Consider the following 18,778-nt stretch of genomic DNA (forward strand, 5'->3'; position numbering starts at 1 on the left):
TGGAGAGCCAGGGACAGGTGGAGCTGGAATTCAACCCTAGCTTTCAGTCCTCTCTAATCCCTCGGTCTGGGAGAAGACAGGGAGGAGGTAGACTCAGGCAGAGGATGCTGCCCTGACAAAATCGTATGCGTGGACAGTTGTCAAGTTCCTCTGTATCCTGGTGGTGATATTGGGGGTAGAGGAATCCACAGGAAGGAGAAAGGGGCCCCTATTCCGCGGTGGACCCTCTCTTTCCCCAGGCTGCATCTGTCCATGAACTCTTGTTCCTTCAGCAAAAACTGAAGATCAGAAAGGAGTCTCAAAGGCTTAAAGACTTCACCTCTGCAACCTTCCCCCAACCAGTCAGCCAGCAATGCAGATGCTGGGCTAGAGCTAGGAAACCAAGGGGTCCTCTCCACCAGCACCCCTACCCTGTAACAAAGGGGAGATGCCCTAGAGGAGTCGCACTAGTCCTGGAGCCTGCCCTGAGGTTTAAAGGTCAAGTCAGCCGCTGGGGACCCCCAGGACCTCCGTCCACAAGGCCGATTCTCACTCCTCCCTCCTTCCGGGCTAATAGGTATTTCCTGTTTATGAGGCAGCCAAGGCTGGGCTTTGGGAGAATGGATGGCGATGGTGCCCCTCCCCTCGTAGGCTGGGTGGGGGAGTCCTTGAGGAGTGCCTGAAGGTTGGGAGGCTGCTCCCTGAGGAAGCCACCGGTTTCTTAACACTGGTCACCCCGGCTCCTCTTCTTCCCGCCTTCCCCCGCCCCCAACACACACCCCTTGGTCTCTACCCCTAGGGTTGAGACCGAGAGGTCTGCTTCCAGTTCCGAATCCAAAGCCCTCAAAAGAACAGCTTCCAGGCAGGGGGGCGGGGATGGGGTGGGGTGTGGAAGGCGCCGAGGCTGGAGGGAGGATGGGGAGGAAGGGAGGAGAGCGTCTTGTCGGGTGCGTCAGAGCCTGCGAAGGGGAAGGACCGCTGCTCTTCCCCCTCCCCAGTCCAACCAGGTGGTCATTCCGCAGCCCCTCCGCCCCCCCCCCCAGCAAAACGCGAATCCCGAGCCCTAGAGCAGAGGAGGGCGGGGACCCCATTTAATTAACCCTTTTAGTACTAGTCCCAACTGGTTTGGCGGGCAAGGGAGGAGCGGTTAATGGGGCGGGGGAGAGATGAGTTGCGGGACTGCTGCAGGAATTAGTATAATGTTTGTCTCCCCGCCCACCTTGGGATAGGGGCTCCTAAAAAGGGGTCTCTACCATGAGGCACAGGGATCTATGCAGAGAGCGAGAGCAAAGGAATCAGCGGTCTCTTTTCCCTCCCGGAACGCGCGCGGCCTGGGGTGGAGAGAGCTACACCTCACTGCCCACCCAAGCTCCGCCTCCCCAGCCCAGGCTCCCGCGCCGGCTCAGCTCTGCTCCCAACCCAGCGGCACCCAGGGGACGGACACCGAGTGTGAGGCTTCGCCTCCCATCCCCCACGCCCACCCCACTGTCCTCCGTTTCTGGGGTCTCTGCCTCCGTCTCCTTTTTTTTTTTTTTTTTTTTTTTAGAGCTGCGTCACCCGCCTGCCGTTCCCTGAACGCTCCGGGCCCCTCGCCGCCCGCCCGTCGCGCGGCGCACGCACATCGCCGCTCACTGCGCGCCCGCTCGGGTCACTTTGACACAGCTCTCCCCTCCCACTAGCAGTACAATTAGCATATTAATAAAGCCAGGCCCAGCCCGCCGGAGCGGCTGGAGAGCTGGCGCCTGCGAGAGACGAGCGGGAGCGCGCGGGCGCGGGCGGGGGAGCGGCGGCGACGGGGAGGGCGGCGGCGAGGGCGGCGGGAGCGCACAGACACGCACACGCACACGCGCACACACGGACACACACTCCGGGGACGCACGCCCGCGCGCACACACGCAGCGGCAGCTCGCCTTCCTGCCTGGCTTCCTTCCTGTCTGCTCGGCGCCTGACAGGCCCCTCGCTGCAGCCAGGGGCCGCCCGCACCGGGCAGAGGCCTGGCCGGGCCGGCGGCGAGGGCAACGGGGGCCGCGGGCGGCGGCGGCGGCTCATGCCCGGCCTGTCCCCGCGAGGGGCGGGCACCGTGACTCGGCTGGGCCCCCAGCGGCGGGCGATGTGAAGATGTCAGTGGGCTGTGCCTGTCCTGGTGAGTGGGGCGCTCGGTCGCCCGGCCCCTCCCTTCCTACCCTTCCCCGTGACCCCCACACCCCTTGTTTGGCGAGAACTTGTGTGGGGGTCATCCCTCGGAGGGGGGGAGGTCAGGGTTATATGGCCTCCGCAGGGAAGGTTTTCTCCAACTATAAATGCGCACCAGCCCAGAAGCATTGAGAGGGGGTGCAGAGGGCAGCTTTGGTGTATTTTTTGGGGGGGAGTAGGCTAATTGGGGAGGGGTTGGGGGGACTGAAATTCCCAGAATTCCAAGGTGTTAGCCAATCACAAGTGACTCTGGACTTTTGACCCCCCCCAGGTCATCATAGAGTTGTGATTGGCTGGCTTGGGTCCCCCCCCCTTCCCTGCGGCCTATTGCTTCTCACATATTCTGTGATACCCCCTTCAGGCTTTTTCCAAGGTTCTGTTTGTGGGGGGAGAGATAGGGATTGGCCCATCTTGCCCCCCTTCAACTTTTCCTGCCCGTTGCCTGGAAGGGTTGGCCCTCCTGAGGGGGTAGGAGATACTCCTAGGGGTGCTGAATAATTGGGCCCTTGGGTATGCATCTGTGCCTTAGTGGGAGGAGGGAATGTGACAGTCCCAGGCAAACTAGGAAATAGAGCCCTCTGTGGAGAGTTAAGTTGGGGAGAGCAGCGCTTGATCCCTAAAGTAAGAACTTGCAGAGTTAATATTCTCACCTCCCCAAAACAGCCTGGTTCTTACTAAGGACAGCCTGGGGCTGAACTGAGGCAAAAGGCTCTACCTCACTGCTGGGAGCAAAGAGGGGAGCTGTGTAACTGCATGGGGTATTCTACTGAGGGCTCCAGCACATTCTCCATTGCCATGCCAAGCCCTCTGGCGATTTGGGTTGGTCCTCTGTCCCAGACTGGAGTCAGCTTTCTCCGGGGAGTCAGTACCACTGCATCCAGCCGTATGCTCTACTCCACTGGACCCACCCCCAAACACACACAAACAGATCCACACATCCCCAGGGGAGGTTGCCAGTGTGGAAGCTTCCTTGAAAAATCATATGACCCAGACCAGGCTGGCTGGGCAGGGCAGGGCACACACCAGACGCCTGCTGTGGCTGACATTTAAGGGGCCGGGGCCCAGAGGGAGGGCTAGGAGAGCACAGGGATCCTGGAACATCCCAGCTGTGGAAACAACTGGCTCCTGCTGTAGAGAGTGGGAGAGAGCAGCAGAGGGAAGAACTTGCCAAGCCGGAATCCTGCCTGGCCCCGCCATCCTTCCTCATGCCAGCTTGAGTGTTTTCTCCTTGCTGTCACCCATGCTGGGTACCCTGTCCAGGGTCCATAGATGACTCTGAGGCCAGCCCTCGATCCTGACCCTCCCTCTCCACACTTGGGCAAACACCAAAACCAAGGCTCTGAACACCCTGGATGACCCAGTCGTAAATGCTGCTTCTTAGTTTCTGTAAACAGTGGGGGCAAGGGGTGTGTATGGAGGGGCTGGAGGGTCAATAGGAAGGCTAGTCCTGAAGTTGAGACAGAGAGCTGGGCCCAGTGGGAGGACGCAGAGAGTGAATGTTCTCGGAGCAGCAAGAGGACAGGAAGAGGACCCCACCAGCCCAGGGGTGTGCCTTGGTTGGGGGGAGGGGCACAAGTTTTCAGCCAGGTCCCCAAAAGCAATGTTCCTTTTGTGTCTTGGGAGTCTGACTGAGCTGGAGGGGCGGGGGTGGCTGTTTCTCGTGATGATGGATTAATAGCCAAGAGGATGGACGGAGGTTAGACTTCAAGGAGAACCCCATTGGGTTGGGGGGAACCTGAAGAAAGCCTGGAGGTGGGGAGTGGTAGGAGTTGAGGTGAGAGAGGGGACTGGTCTGACTTGTGTGGGTAGGAGCTAATGCAGAGGCATGGGGCTGCATTAGCAGTTCAGGCCCAAAGACTTCCCCCACACTGAGGCGCCCTGGGGTGAGGGCAGAGGTGCCCTGGCAGGTCGCCTGCCGCCTGCCCGCCCGCCTGCCCGCCTGCTTTCCTGAGTCTCTCCTTTGTGCTCTGCTGTCTCCCGGCTCCTCCTCCTCCCCCAGCCCGACAGAGACAGCACATGCCCCACACATGTGACTGAGGGAAGCCAGAGCTCAGGCAGACCCACACACATGCACACCAGAAAAATGCTACGAGATAGCCCCCCCACACACACCCACACACCCCCAGCTTCCAAGGTGCTCCTGGGGTGGCAAGGGACTTCTAGGGCTGAAATGGCCAGAAGCAGCAAGAACCGACTACTAAGGGGCATCACCCTGGGCAAGATGCTGAGAGGGCTGCCGCCTGGGGCAGCATGTGGCTTGAAGGGTTAAGGCAGGGAGGAGTAGGGGGAGGGGAGGAGGCAGCAGTGGTGGCGGCTGGGAGCCAGGAGAGGAGGATGGCAGAGCGCCAGGCCAACGGGAGGCCGGGCACAGACAAAGGAAGGGGGGCAGGCACACTGGAGGCCTGGGTCAGGGGCCCGGGCAGGGGGCAATGGTGGTACCTCATCCCATGGGCCGTGCTGCAGGAGTCCCCACCTCCCAGAAGAGTACTCTGTTCTCTGCCTTCTCACCTTTGTCATTCTTGGCTACTCCCTGCCACCACCAATTTTAGATCCTCCTAACTCAGACCTGCTCTCACCGGACCTCCTCTGCCCTGTGCAAGGGGTGGGGGGGAGGGGAACACTACATCAGAGCAGGCGCAGACTTGCTAGAGGAGGGAACTAGGAACTTGGGTGCTTCGCCAGAGTCTTGAGACATCTTGGCATTTAGGGGCCTGTCTTCCCCACAGTGAGACAGGAGGGCCCTTGTGTGAGGAGGCAGGCTGGGTGGGGGTTCTGAGCTCCTGACACGGGGCAGAAGCCAGAGCACATCCCCCACCCCACTTCACTGGGTGGACTGTCATTTGAGGCCTGGAGGAAGGGGCTGCTGCAAGGAATGGCTGCAGTGCCCCAGGGAATCTAGTGAAGCTCAAAATTCCCAGCCTGGCCAGGGGCCAAGCCCTGTTTGCAAATGAAGTTTGGGAAGTTTAGAAGCAAAAAGACAATCAACGGAACTATCCCAGTTGGGCTGTACATTGCATAGCCTTGGTGGCAGGATACGATTTCCCAGGTCTTTCCCTTAAGTTTTCAGTGTGGCAGGGCTGTGGTCCGGCATAGTGTGAAGGTTTCAGGAAGGACTCCTCCTTTGGAGAGTGAGCGGGAAATAGGAGGGAGGGAGAGAGGGAGAAAGGGGTGTGTGTGTGTATTGGGGGTCAGGATCCATTGTGTCACGGGTCCCAGTGTATATGGAAGTCAGGGTCTGACTGTGTGTGTGTCCATGTCCCTCAGGTTGAAGTGTTTATCAGGTCCTGACTGATGTCAAAGTGAGATGCGTTCACATGTGGAGGATATCCTCCTGGAGCCAGGTGTGACACAACTGTACAACTAGAGTGTGTTTAGAGATACTGTCTTTTGGGTTTGTGTGAGATGGGGCCATAGAAGAGTAGATGCTAAAGTTGGAAACAAGTAGGAAGTAGGAGGGTCTCGCACCCCTTGTGCGTTTGGGCTTCCTGTCCAGTCTGCCAGCCAGTGGTCATTTTGGACTACTTCTCAAGACTGAGAAAGACTCATCGCCTTGGGATGCCTAACCTCACCAGGTTGGAGAACAGGCCCTACGCCCATTGACCCTGGCCATCCTTTCTCCTCAGCCGTTTTTAAGGATCCTTCCCAGGGATCCCTGGAGGGGTAAGTTTGCCCTCCTCTGCTCTGAGGACACCACGTGGCTTCAGTGGTGGTGATGGTGATGGTGATGGCGAGGGGGCTTTCCCGTGAAGGTTGGGGCCTGGAACCTGGCTGCACTGGGGCAGGGTGCCCCCTCCCTCTCACTCGTGTTTACAGGCTCCCTTCAGAATGTCTCTGCCAAAAATAACCCCAGGGACTCCCCCCAGCTGCTTGGGGGAGCTCAGCAGTAGAGCCCACGGGTGGCCGCACAGGCCAGCTTTGTACTCTCCTGGGAGGCGACACCGGGGCAGATCTGGGAGGCAGATAGAAGACACTGGGAGTCTGGGAGCCCAGCGCACCCCTCCCACCCCATGCCTGCCTGCCTGCGACTCTGGGCTCTGGCGCTCAGCTCGGGCCAGCACGCCAGGGACAGGCTGCGCATCGCTCCTAGCTACCCCTCAACCCCCGCAGGCCACCCCTCCTTCCAGGTCTCTTCCGGCCCAACCTATCCATCCCCTGTCTCTCCCCGTCTCTGTCTCTCTTTTGTTTTTCTCAGCAGTCCCTCCCTCGCGCCCTCCCTCCCTCGCTCACTCTTCCTCTTTCCTCGCAGGGAGGGGGCGGGGCTGGCGGGGCGGCTCCACCCTCCGCCCGCCCTGGGGCCTCATTCGGAGAGGAGCTCGGAGAGAGCGAGCGGGGAGGAGGAGGAGGGAGGGAGAGAAAGGGAGGAAAGGCAGGCAGCCGGCGGGCGCTGCGAGTGTGTCTGAGTGTGTGAGTGAGTGTGAGTGCCGGCTCCTGCCTCTCTCGGTACCCCCAGCAGAAGGGCCCGGTAGCCTGGGGAGGGCGGGTGGGCTGCTCGGAGGCAGAGGCAGCGAGAGGCGGCGGCGGGGAGAGCCGAGGAGGAGGAGGAGGAGAGAGGAAAGAGCGGAGCAGCCATTGTTGAGGGAAACCTTGCAAACAAAGGCGGCTCCGGACTCCCCGCGGCCCCCCGCCCCCCAGGCCGGCCCCCTGGCCCCAGGCCCCCAGCCCAGTGGCCATTGTAACTTTCCCCCGGGGCTGTGGCCGCCGCGGGGCGGGCCGAGGCCCCTGTGTGCGAGTCTTTGTGCGGCCGGTAGAGTGGAGCTCCCAGCCGGGCCTGCCTGTCCCATTCGGGATATGAGCGGCTGAAGTTGGCCCCTCCTCAGCCCTCACCCCTGCCAGGGTGCCTGTGGGCTCCCAGCTGCTCCCCGCACCTCTCCTGGCCCCCTCAGTTCTCCCAGGTAAGTCTGGGCTCCTTGCAAGCCTGTTGGGGGTGGGCGGAAGGCCCGCAGTCCTGCCCAGGCCGGGTGTGCTTGCCCTGGGGGAGAGGTGCCTCAGCTCAGAGGCCTAGATGGGTAGGGGCCTCTCTGGCCTGCTGACCCATCCACCAGCAGCCCCTAAAGGAAGGGGGCTTGCTCTTAGGACTGACTGGTTACCATGGAAATGCCCAGCTAGAGGACCCCCCCCCCCCACACACACACACACACTCCCCTAGCAGCCCCAGGATGCAGCTGCAGTCTGGAGAAAACTTTATTAGTTTAGGCACCTCTTGTCCTATCCCAGCTTCCTTAAGGCTCCCAGATTGCTAGGGTGGGGGGTACATGTGACTCCTGGGTGGCAGACACAGTCCCTCCATCCCCACCCCCACCTAGCTCCTTCTACCCCTGCCTGTGGGGACTGGCAGTAACAGGGACAGATGGCCTGGGTGGTGTCCCTCCCCTTCTCCCAGGCTCTTGTGCTGGGGCTGCTGGGAGTTGCTATGGCTCTAGAGAGATGCTGAGTTGGTTTGTGTCCACTCACTGGAGGTGTAAATGGAGACCCCAGAGCCTCGGGCGTTAGCTCCCAGAAATATTACACTGAGCCCCAGACAGTGCCTGACCCTTCCTGTGGGAGAAACATAGCCTGTGAGACTTTTCAGGGTTGGGGAGGAAAGAACCCAGGTGTCCTCCTTTGTTTTTCTGCACATTCTTGAGTGGACACGTGTCTTCTTCGGTGAACTTGACGTGAAGGGCACAGTAGTTAGTGGTTATGCCTTTGCAAGCCAGGTGGGAGAATCCGGACTCCTAGTTACTTGCCCAGGCCCAGCTTCCTGTGGGTTGTGTGAACTCGGGTTTCCTAAGTGACCATGACCTCTCCGTGTGTGGAGTGGGTGCAAGCTTGGTAGCTGGATGGGAACCCTGTCTCCTTAAACCCGGGTTCAGTCCAGGCTGGCATGTGAAGGCAGTGTATGCTGTGCTTGGAGCCTGTGGACATGGCCTGTGAGGGCCCCTGCGCTGGGCAAGGGCCTTTTGTCGACTCCCTGATCCCGCCCCAGGGCTGCTGGGTTGCAGCCCTTGGTAGGCGTGTTGGGGCGAGATGAGGGTGGAAGCCTGCTAGGTGGGGTGAGGCACACACATGTGTGGGCACACATAAGCTGTCACTCTTGGCACCCTCAGGGACTGTGCAAGTTCGGGGGGTGGGGGTCCTTGTGGGACCCTGCTTTTGCCCATAGGGTGAAGAGGGGGCCCTGGGGAGAGAGTTCAATGACACATGTTGGCACAGGGTCTTTCTTTGTCTACTTCCGCTAACGAACAAGACAGGTTTTGCATCTGCATTGGGAGGGGGCTCAGATCCTACCAGTGAAGCTCCTCTGCTTGCCTTCCAGATGCAGTCAGATTTCGGGGGGAAGTGTGAGGGTAGAGGAGCCCCTTAGACCACGACTAGAACCTGTGGGGTTGTGCCTTGATTTCCTCTCATTTTGGCAGCAGGGGAGCTGCTCCTAACCAGCAATGAATTGGACACTTTTTCAGTCAGGAGATGGTATGTTGGGAACTGGGTGGCTTGATAAGGTACAAGAGGGGACACTTACAGGTGCACTGACACATAGCAGGGACCCTTGTGTGTCCCTCCCCCTCCACAAGTCTTAGGAGAGAATGAGTGTGGCTTTGGGTTTTTGGTTTGGAAACTACCCTGCTCATGATGGGGCTGGTGTGAGGGGGTCTGGGCTGATAAGAGTGGCCGTTAGTGGGGAAGGCTGCAGACCCAACTGGTTATCTGGTGGGCGGCACCCAGCAGGCACCCCCTTCTGGTTATCTCTGCAGACCCTGGAGGCTGGGGAGGAGATGCAAAGACACCAAATCCCCCTGGGTCCTCCCCCAAGCTTAGCCTATGGAAGGCAATGCAGGGGTCAGGTGTTAGTACTGGATAGGAGAGTCAGAGAATTGGAGCTCACATCTTTCCTCTTAACCTGTAAAATGGGTATATTTCAGCCAGCCCTGCTACTGATTGACTGCGGCTCTGTAGATAAAAAGGGTGTCTGTCCAACTTAGTTTCTCCCATGTGGGTGTTCATCCTATGATCCTGACATTTCTTCCCAGCTCCAGTTCCTCTTCTGTCACCCAGGACTCAATAAGATGAAGTTGGATTTTTAAGTATGGGCTGGGATTTGGGCTGAGTACCTCCAGCTTAATTACATGAGATTGGAGCCAAAGTATTAGAGGGAGACAGGTGCCTCCTAGAGTAAGTATTCCTTCTCCCCAGTAGAGCTTTGTAATCCAGGCAGAGGGCTCAGTAAGACCCATCCCTGTGCTTGTGGCTGATCAGGCTTCAGGGCGGGAAGCGGGGGTTTGGCTCCCACAAGAGGCTCAGTGGACTGGCCTTCCTTTCCAGGTTGTTCCTCCAAGTCATTCAAGCTGTACTCGCCGAAGGAACCCCCGAACGGCAACGCCTTCCCCCCCTTTCATCCCGGCACCATGCTAGATCGGGATGTGGGGTGAGTCTCTTGGCCGCTTCCTTATCCTTCTCCAAATGGAACTCTCCCCCTTCCCAATAATTCCTATGTTCTACCCCATTCTCATAGCCTCTTCTCTTACACAGCCCAACTCCCATGTACCCGCCTACGTACCTGGAGCCTGGGATTGGGTAAGTAGAGTCCAGTGGACAGCGGGGTACTTTCCATTATGTAGGAGAGGGCCAAGGTGTGGGGAGCAACAAGAACATTTTGCTTCTCCTGACTTTTCACCTTCACCTCCCCAGGAGGCATACGCCATATGGCAACCAAACTGACTACAGAATATTTGAGCTTAACAAACGGCTTCAGAACTGGACAGAGGTATGATCAAAGGGAAGAAAGCTGGGAAGGGGTGAGAGATCTTAGGCAAGTCATGTGGCAAACCTTGTGATACAGACACACAAACCCTCTCTGCACTCCCTAGGAGTGTGACAATCTCTGGTGGGATGCTTTCACAACCGAGTTCTTTGAGGATGATGCAATGCTGACCATCACTTTCTGCCTAGAGGATGGACCAAAGAGATACAGTGAGTGACCTCCAGGGGCCCTGCTGTGGGCATGGATAACTGCTGGAGGTGCCAGGGGAGACAGCTGGTTGGCCTCTTGAGCTTCCTCTGGTCTGAAGAATTTGTCCCATCTCTACAGCTATTGGCCGGACCCTGATCCCACGCTACTTCCGCAGCATCTTTGAGGGGGGTGCCACAGAGCTCTACTATGTGCTTAAGCATCCCAAGGAGGCATTCCACAGCAACTTCGTGTCCCTCGACTGTGACCAGGGCAGCATGGTGACCCAGCACGGCAAGCCCATGTTCACCCAGGTCAGCAGCCCAGCTGCGTGTGGGACATCAAGGCACGGGGATGTGACTTCCTCTCTCACAATGGGTGCCCAGGGAAGCAGAGTGGGAAGTGGCCACTTAAGAAGGGAAGGCAGGCACAGTGCAGCACTTGGTGAACGTCGATGGAGTTTGCACAGGTCAGTTTTCTGGTCCCTGGCAATGTACACCAGTCGCCAGTCAACAGAAGCCTGCCCATGGAGAACATGTCATAGAGCGTGTGTCACTGGCTAGGCAGGGAGCGTATCTTGGCGCATTGAGCTTTTTCTACTGTGTGTGTGGGCAGGGGAAGGGTCTACAAAATAAATGTAACCATTGATCCCATTTTCTGCAAACTATGCCATTGTATACAATGTCCATGCGTGTCTGTGTAAAAGGCCCAAGGGTGTAACATAAGGGTTATCATGGCAGTTAAGCACCCAGATGTATGAGCAAGTGGCCTAAAGTTATGCAGTGGAAGCACATGAGAAAACTGTAGCAGGCATGTTGTCAGGTTTGGGGAGGGGACAGGGTTGTGACAAGCCTGTCCCCCAGGTGTGTGTGGAGGGCCGGTTGTACCTGGAGTTCATGTTTGACGACATGATGCGGATAAAGACGTGGCACTTCAGCATCCGGCAGCACCGAGAGCTCATCCCCCGCAGCATCCTTGCCATGCATGTGAGTTGTGAATGGGACCCAAGACATCAGGCTAGAGAGGCAGGCAGCAGGAAGGGTGGAGCAAAGCTTATTTCCTGACCATGACCTCAGACCGAGGGTTCAGGCTTTGTCATCTGGAAAGCATGCTTTGTAACTGCCCCCCTCCAGCCAACCAGTACCACAGCACTCGGATGCTAGGGCTCCAGCAGATGCAATGCAGCAGGTGCCACTGTCCTGTCTTCCTCGTACTCTAGGCCCAGGACCCCCAGATGTTGGATCAGCTTTCCAAAAACATCACACGGTGTGGGCTCTCCAACTCCACTCTCAACTACCTCCGAGTGAGTCTCTGATCCCTCTCTTTCTGCTCCATTCCACTGGTCTTGACTCCGCATCTCCCTCTTGATAAGCTACCTCCTGGGTTTGCCCCCAGCTCTGTGTGATCCTCGAGCCCATGCAAGAGCTCATGTCTCGCCACAAGACCTACAGCCTCAGCCCCAGAGACTGCCTCAAGACCTGCCTTTTCCAGAAGTGGCAGCGCATGGTAGCACCCCCTGGTGAGTATTCTATTGATCTTACTGGGGTCTGACGCTGCTCCACCTTTGTCTCTGGTCTGCAAAGCTGGCTCCTGCCTGGGTTAGGCTAGAGAATAGGGCAGCTAGGGCCATTTCCCACCTGAGTTTCTTTTCCTTGGAACAGCGGAACCTGCACGGCAGCAGCCCAGCAAGCGGCGGAAACGGAAGATGTCTGGGGGCAGCACCATGAGTTCGGGGGGTGGCAACACCAACAACAGCAACAGCAAGAAGAAGAGCCCAGCCAGCACCTTCGCCCTCTCCAGCCAGGTACCTGTAAGCATCTCGGCTTTCTTCTCTCTTCGGGGCTGCCCCACCACCCTACCCTGACGCCCAGCCCTTGTCCCTAGCAGACACTGAAGCAAAGGCAGTTGGCAGTTTGCCCCATGCACTCTGTGACACAGGCTGACTTTGTTCACTGATGAGGGAGTTCTTGGCTGGCACATGCGTGCTTTTGGCCACACAGACTCAGTCATGGGGACGTAGGGGACATAGAGGATCGAGCCGGCCACGAGAACCTGTGGATTCTCAGGATTGGCGGCTTTTAGGGCATAGGACTGTCAGAAGCACATAGGTGCACGCTGAGAGGAACACACAGATATTAGTGTTCGCAGGTCTGGAATACAAGCACATGCAAACAGTCCTCTCTCAGGCCTGTGATCTGCTCTATCCTGCATGTGGACAGAAGCTTAGGAGGCCCCTGAAATTGTGGGGAGGTAGACGGGGAACTTGGTGAGCAGACTGACGTCTTCCAGGATCTGACAGAAATGGGTTTAAGGTTCTGCTACCCTGGCGACCCTCAGTGGGGTTATGGGAGCTCGGGGCTGGGGCTGGGGTAGGGTGGACTGGGGTTGGATGGAATTGAGCTTCCAGGGTAAGCAATGGGGTTCTAGGGGTATCTGCCGCCCTGGGTTGGGCGAGCCCCTGCCCCGATTATGTTTGGGGACCTCCGCCACTCTCAGGATGTGATGGTGGTGGGGGAGCCCACCCTGATGGGCGGGGAGTTCGGGGACGAGGACGAGAGGCTCATCACCCGGCTGGAGAACACCCAGTTTGACGCGGCCAACGGCATTGACGACGAGGACAGCTTTAACAACTCCCCTGCGCTGGGCGCCAACAGCCCCTGGAACAGCAAGCCTCCGTCCAGCCAAGAAAGCAAATCAGAGAACCCTACATCACAGGCTTCCCAGTAAGGGCCCTGCCGTGGCCACCCAGCGCTCTGCCTGCCTGCCCCACCCCTCGCAGCCCCAGGGAGCAGAAGACAGAATGAGAGACTGAGCATGAACATCCTCCAATCCACCCACTTTCGGGAGGAACTGGACTTGCTGGGGGCAGGTGCCAATATGGCCCTCCCAGTGGCCCTGGGCCAGGCCTGGTGGGGGTAGGGGAGACTCAAGTGGCTGCCTCTGTGGGCCCTGGGCCTCTGAGAAATGTCCTGACCACCCCCCACCCCAGGGCATTTGTCTCCACCTTAACCGCAGGTTCCGGGTCCCCTATTCGCCTGACTCCACCCTCTTCAAGCCTTGGGTTGTCTGTACTCACAACCCTTAGGGACTTAAAAAAAGAAGTTACACTTGGGGCTTGAATGAATGCCCCTCCACCCTAGGCAGCTGGTAATTGAGGGGTAAAGCTCTGGGCTCCTCCTTCCCCTGCCACTTATCTCAGCTCCAAGTTTTTAAAAAAATATATTATTAAAAATGTTAAGTTTAAAAAAGCAAAGTCATTCATATCCCCCGCCCCTTACCTCTATTATTCAAAGTCCAGCTACCTCCCTACTCTCCCAGCAGATGGGGGACCTGTGGCCCAGGTGGGGGGGAGGGCGCGGGAAGGGGCACAGCCCATTTTCCACGGTTTCAGAGCTTCAGACCAAGGAGACACTCACCATCTCTCGTCCCTGTTTTCTGGAAATGACTGGAGTTGGGGATGGTGTGTAGGGGGCAACGGGAGGGCTTGGGTGGCCACACCTTGGGGACAGTGCTCTGCTGTTGTCTCCCCAGCCTCCAGGACTCTGACCTAGCCTCCTCATGCTCGTGACCCCTCTGTCCCAGCCCAACTCCCACCCCTGTGATGTGTATTCTTCACATCCTTCCACCGGAGCAGCTGTCTGGGATGGGGCGAAACTCCCCACTTAGGGAATGTGAAGAGAAGAGAGCAAGCAGCCTTGTCTGTCGCTGTATTTGATTTTGTCTCAGTTGTGCAGACATGGAATTGGGGAGAGACTCATCTACTATTCTCCAGAACCCTCTTTCCCCAACCTGTCAACTGTGTCATTTAGGCTTACCCTGCTCTTCTGTTCTGGGAGGTGGGGGTCTTCATCTCCCAACATCCCCTCCCCCTCCTCCTTGGGAGGAGGAAGAAGGCAGCAGCCAGGGTCCTCTGCTGTGGGGTCACGGTTGGACCTGGAGGATCAGGCTTCATGGGAGGCTGAGAACAGGGTCCCCAGCCGCCATACCCGGTTTTGACCTTGCTGCCTTTTGACAGCCAGTCCTGGGAAGTATCAACCCCACCTCTCTGCCCCTCTCTGCCATGGAGCTGGCCATCTCCTCCACTCTGGCCTCCACTTCCTGAAGAGTGTTGTGTCAGGAGCTGAGAGAATGGATGAGGAAGATAGATGGCCCACCCCGACTGTAATGCCTTTTTTTTTTTTTTCTGGGCCATTTGAGTCATGTATGGTACTGATCAATAAAGAGACTTTTTGGTTTGAGAGTGTCCTGGTTGGTCATTGATACCTAATAATCAGTAGTCCAGGCAATGCACCCCTACACCCAGAGTTCTGAAGCCAGTCCAGCCTATATGAGGGGAAGGAATGTGTTCCTGCTCATTCGCCTAAGTGTCCACTTGCTTTTCTGAGTTACTCTGATTGGCACCTGCCTGCACCCTGAGTCTTGTCCCAGCTGTCCTTGCCCAGACCCATCTCCATCAGAAGTTGGTTACCCAGCCTACTCTAGGACTTGCTCATCAGCCCCCACTCCCAGTAGGCACCTGGAAAGGAGGCATTCCTGAGGCAGGCTTTCTGTGATATAGCTCTAGACTGAGTTGTGAGGAAGCAGTATTTGTCTAGGAAGGGCTTGCATTGGAGGTTCTAGGAGCAGTTGCAGGACCTGGAAGAAAGAGGTCTTGCATCCAGATGGCCCACAGTAGCCAGGGCTGGGCTGTTCCGAACCCAGGAGCCAGGAACTTCATGCAGATCTTCTATGTGGATGGCAGGAACCCAAGTCCATGAGCCATCCTCTGCTGTCTCCCAGGTTCAGAACCTGTGTTCCAATTTGGAATGTGAGTGAGTGACCCGAGCAACGTCAACCTGCTGCCCCATGATGCCTGCCCCTCCTTGATGCTTTCTGTTGGCAACACTCCCACCCTTGTCCAGCCCCCAGCCTGCCAACCCAGCTGAGACAAACACGTCTACCCTGATGCCAAGGTCCCCTGGTAGGGATTAAGAGAGTAGCAGGATTGTTTACTTCCTGACTTCCCAGTGAGAGGGATGGAGTGATGAGGACACAGGGATTCTGTTGCTGGGGGCCACCTGAGCTCTGTAACAGACTGGAAGGAGAAGCAGGACCCTTCCTTCTCAGACACCGTCCTTTGTTACCATTTCTGGGAAGGCTGAGGCCTCAGGTCAGTCCTCCACTAAGGACTCCTGAATCTGAATCAGGTCCTCCTCTTGACCTCCATCCTCCTCATTGCCCAGCTGGCAGGAAGACAGTGAGGCACAGCCTGCCCAGCCCACCACTCCCCAACCCACCCAGCTATCTTTGATCCTACCCTGCAACTCACCCAGGTTCTCAGCTCAAAGCCTTGGGACCCCAAAACACTGTTTACACACACATGTGTTTCTGTGGGGCTGGCCTGACTGAAGGCTATTTTCCAGCCAACTGCTACCACTAACTCATCCTAGGAGTGGCAGGTTAACAACTACAGTGGGTCTGTGTCTAGTGTGGTTGGACACTTAGCTTTGTGCCAGTGTCCATGTGACTATTGAGCCGGGACTGTGTGGATGTGTGTATAGGCCTGTGTGTAACTGAAAATAAATGTGTGGCTATGAATGTGTGCCTGTGTATGTATGTGTTGCTGTCTCTGTCTGCTGGTGAATTCATTAATTCAGTTGGTATTGATTGAGCCATCCAGGGTCAGGTGCACGTCTAGGTACTGGGGAGAGAAACTAAGGCTGCAGAGTGTGAGTGGAAGAACATAATAAGGATGTGCTGTGCACTGTGGGCTTGTCAGCATCACAATGTTGGGAGAGGGGCGGTAGGGACAGTCACTGGATCTGAATTCAGGAAGCACAATGGGTAGTGACTTCCTCTGAAAGCCAGCTCTGATTCCTCCCTGTTGGCCACCAGCAGCCCCTCTGGGGAAGGCACCGGGTGAGGAGGAATTGGGAGGAGTAGGAAGAGCCATCCCTCAAAATCAGGAAGGCATGGCCCTGAATCCAATTCTCTGTCCTTCTCCCCCCCCCCCCCCCCCCGAATCCCCAGCTCAGCCTGACTCCAGTTCTTTCCCCATGTGTCCTGGTCCAGTACAGTACAGCCTGAGCTCTGACCCCTCTCCTAGCACCCTGGTCTAGCTCAGCACAACCACTAGCCCCTCTTATATATCCTTTAAGTTGGCCAGACTTTCAATCCCTTCCCCTAAAGGTAGGATTTTCATGCCACCAGAGTAGTCCAGTTCCATCTGACCACAAACATTGTATGCTAAAGTGAAAGACTTGAACTGCCCTCCCAAAGGCTCCTTTCCCTTATTTATTTATTTATTTTTTTCATGAGGTAGGGCCTTATCTTGAGATTAGGAGAAGTAGAAGAAAGGATCAAAGCTTCGCGTTATAGGCTGGAAAAATACTGAAAGACAGGAAGCTGTGGAGCTGGGGTGCTGAAGACAGCCCTGGGGGGCGGGGCGGGGCAGGCTAAAAGGGTGAGTGCAGAAAGAAAAGTTTGAGCCATGGCTATCGTGTTGCTTAGCCCAGGTTGGCCTGGCTCCCCAGTACCCCCAAATGTTTACGGGTGGACTGTCATGCATCCTGGCCACCCAGGATGCAGCAAGCACCCAACCCTGAGGCTCCTCCCTCTGCCCCAGCCTGAGGTCTCAGATGAAGCAGGCACAGGAAATGGGTGAGAGATGACAGCTTTCCTGCTGTTCTTTGGCTGGCTCTGTGTAGGGAAGCAGGGCGAGAGTGGAAGCTGACCCAGTGCTGTAGGTTCCTCACATAGCTTTGGGTACCACTTCCTACGGCATCCAGGCCCCATTTCCTGAGCTGCTAAGCCTGAATGACTTTTCCCCCTCCTGGTTGTGGCACTTCTGTGCCAGAAGCTCACCTTGCCTGGAGGAGAAGAAGCTGGGAACAGTCCCTAGAGAAGTTTCATTGCTGATTTGGGGAGAAGAATCTTCCCCAACAGGAGGCAGGCATAACTTGACTCCTTTTCATCATGTGGACTTGAAATTCATAGCACCAGATTAGCCAGTGCCTTGACCTGGGGCACATGCTTATCACTGCTTTAGGTGCACTTTCTTACTGTTGTTTGTTATTTTTTTTAAAGATTTTTTTTTCATTGGAAAATTAGATATAAAGAGAGGAGGAGAGACAGAAAGGAAGATCTTCCATCCACTGAATTCACTCCCCAAGTGGTTGCAACTGTCAGAGCTGAGTCAATCTGAAGCCAGGAGCTTCTTCTGGGTCTCTCACGTGGGTGCAGGGCCCCAGGGCTTTGGGTTGTCCTCCACTGCTTTCCCAGGCCACAAGCAGGCAGATGAATGAGAAGTGAGGATACCAAGACTTTGGGCCGTCCTCAACTGCTTTCCCAGGCCACAAGCAGGGAGCAGGCGAGGACTTTAGCTGCTAGGCCATGCTGCCGGGCCCCGCCCTTTGCTTTCTCAAAGCCTGGATGAAAAATGAGGGACATGCAGTAGAAGTCTTACATCTTTTTAAAATATTTCTTTCTTTTTTTAAAAAAATTATTGGAAAGGCAGATTTTACAAAGATATGGAAAGACAAGGAGAAAGATCTTCCATCTGCTGGTTGATTCCCCAAATGGCCGCCACGGCTGGAGCTGAGCTGATGAGAAGCCAGGAGCTTTGATTTGCTATCTAGTCTGGCTTTCTTCCTACAGAGCAGACCTTAGGAGGCAGTAGTGATGGCCCAAGTAATGAACTTCCACCATTCATGAGGAACACCTCAATTGAATTACAGATTCGCAGCTTCAGCCTGGCCCCGCCCCAACTAGCCATTGTGAATACGTGGGAAATGAGTCTGGATGGGAGCTTGCTCACTATCTTTCTTTCTCAAACAAATAAACACACCTTTTAAAAGCATTATTTACTTATTTAAAAGACAGAGCTACATGTAGAAAGAGATCTTACATTGATGGTTCACTCCCAAATGATCACAATTGCCACGATTGGGCCAGGCCAAAGCCAAGAGCCAGGACCTTGGGTTTTGCACCTGGCTGCAGGGTCCCAAGCATTTGGGCTGTCTTCTGCTACCTTCCCAGGTATGCTAGCAGGGAGCTTTATCAGAGATGGAGTAGCTGAGAGTCAAAGTGGAGCCTGTATGAGATACCAGTGTTATAGGTGGCAGCTTAACTCATTATACTGCAATTCTGATCCCAGTACTTAATTTTTTTAAAAAAAAAAGATTTATTTATTTTTATTGCAAAGTCAGATATACAGAGAGAAGGAGAGACAGAAAGGAAGATCTTCCATCCATGGTTCACCTCCCAAGTGGCCGCAGCCAGGAGCCTTTTCCAAGTCTCCCACATGGGTGTAGTGTTCCAAGGCTTTGGGCCGTCCTCAACTGCTTTCCCAGATCACAAGCAGGGAGCTGGATAGGAAGTGGAAAGCTGGCGGGATTAGAATTGGCGACCATATGGGATCCTGGCGTGTTCAAGGCGAGGAACTGTTAGGCTATCATGCTGGGCCCCCCAAGTACTTGATTTTAAAACATTTTCCTTATTCCAAAAGAAAACTTGTATCCATTAACAGTTGCTCCACACATGCCCCCTTTCTGACTTAGATATCACTGGTCTATAATTTTGCCTATTCTGGACATTTCATACAAACAGAATGATATTAGATCTGCCCTTTTGTGTTGGACATCTATCACCTAATGTAATATTTTCAAGATTGATCCGTTTACCAGTATTTACTTTTATTAACAA

At 56.0% G+C, this 18,778-nt stretch overlaps 1 protein-coding gene across 7 annotated transcripts; it reads left to right on the top strand.

Moving 5' to 3' along the window:
• The first annotated feature begins 1,628 nt into the window (after positions 1 to 1,628).
• Positions 1,629 to 14,334, top strand: LDB1 (LIM domain binding 1). Of its 7 annotated transcripts, none has more exons than XM_040992245.1 (11): positions 1,629 to 2,122; positions 9,472 to 9,574; positions 9,679 to 9,723; positions 9,838 to 9,913; positions 10,017 to 10,119; positions 10,238 to 10,410; positions 10,960 to 11,082; positions 11,316 to 11,399; positions 11,492 to 11,615; positions 11,758 to 11,906; positions 12,593 to 14,334. In XM_040992245.1, exons 1-11 carry the CDS (start codon positions 2,098 to 2,100, stop codon positions 12,821 to 12,823), a joined length of 1,236 nt encoding a protein of 411 aa, XP_040848179.1. In that variant the 5' UTR covers positions 1,629 to 2,097; the 3' UTR covers positions 12,824 to 14,334. The 7 variants fall into 7 exon arrangements, with proteins under 7 accessions (XP_040848179.1, XP_040848181.1, XP_040848182.1 ...); XM_040992247.1 differs by having other exon boundaries at positions 1,999 to 2,122; positions 11,758 to 11,900; XM_040992248.1 differs by lacking the exon at positions 1,629 to 2,122 and adding an exon at positions 6,972 to 7,064.
• Positions 14,335 to 18,778: the final 4,444 nt, after the last annotated feature.

The sequence above is a fragment of the Ochotona curzoniae genome, unplaced genomic scaffold (genome assembly GCF_017591425.1).
Source record: "Ochotona curzoniae isolate NIBS_2020 unplaced genomic scaffold, NIBS_Ocur_1.0 contig_66, whole genome shotgun sequence".
Classification (NCBI taxonomy): domain Eukaryota; kingdom Metazoa; phylum Chordata; class Mammalia; order Lagomorpha; family Ochotonidae; genus Ochotona; species Ochotona curzoniae.

Coding starts and splice junctions, on each gene's coding strand:
- LDB1 (XM_040992242.1), top strand. CDS start 8,592: ATGAATTGGACACTTTTTCAGTCAGGAGATG. Junction 9,575..9,678: donor ATGCTAGATCGGGATGTGGG/GTGAGTCTCTTG, acceptor TCTCTTACACAG/CCCAACTCCCATGTACCCGC. Junction 11,907..12,592: donor CCCTCTCCAGCCAGGTACCT/GTAAGCATCTCG, acceptor CGCCACTCTCAG/GATGTGATGGTGGTGGGGGA.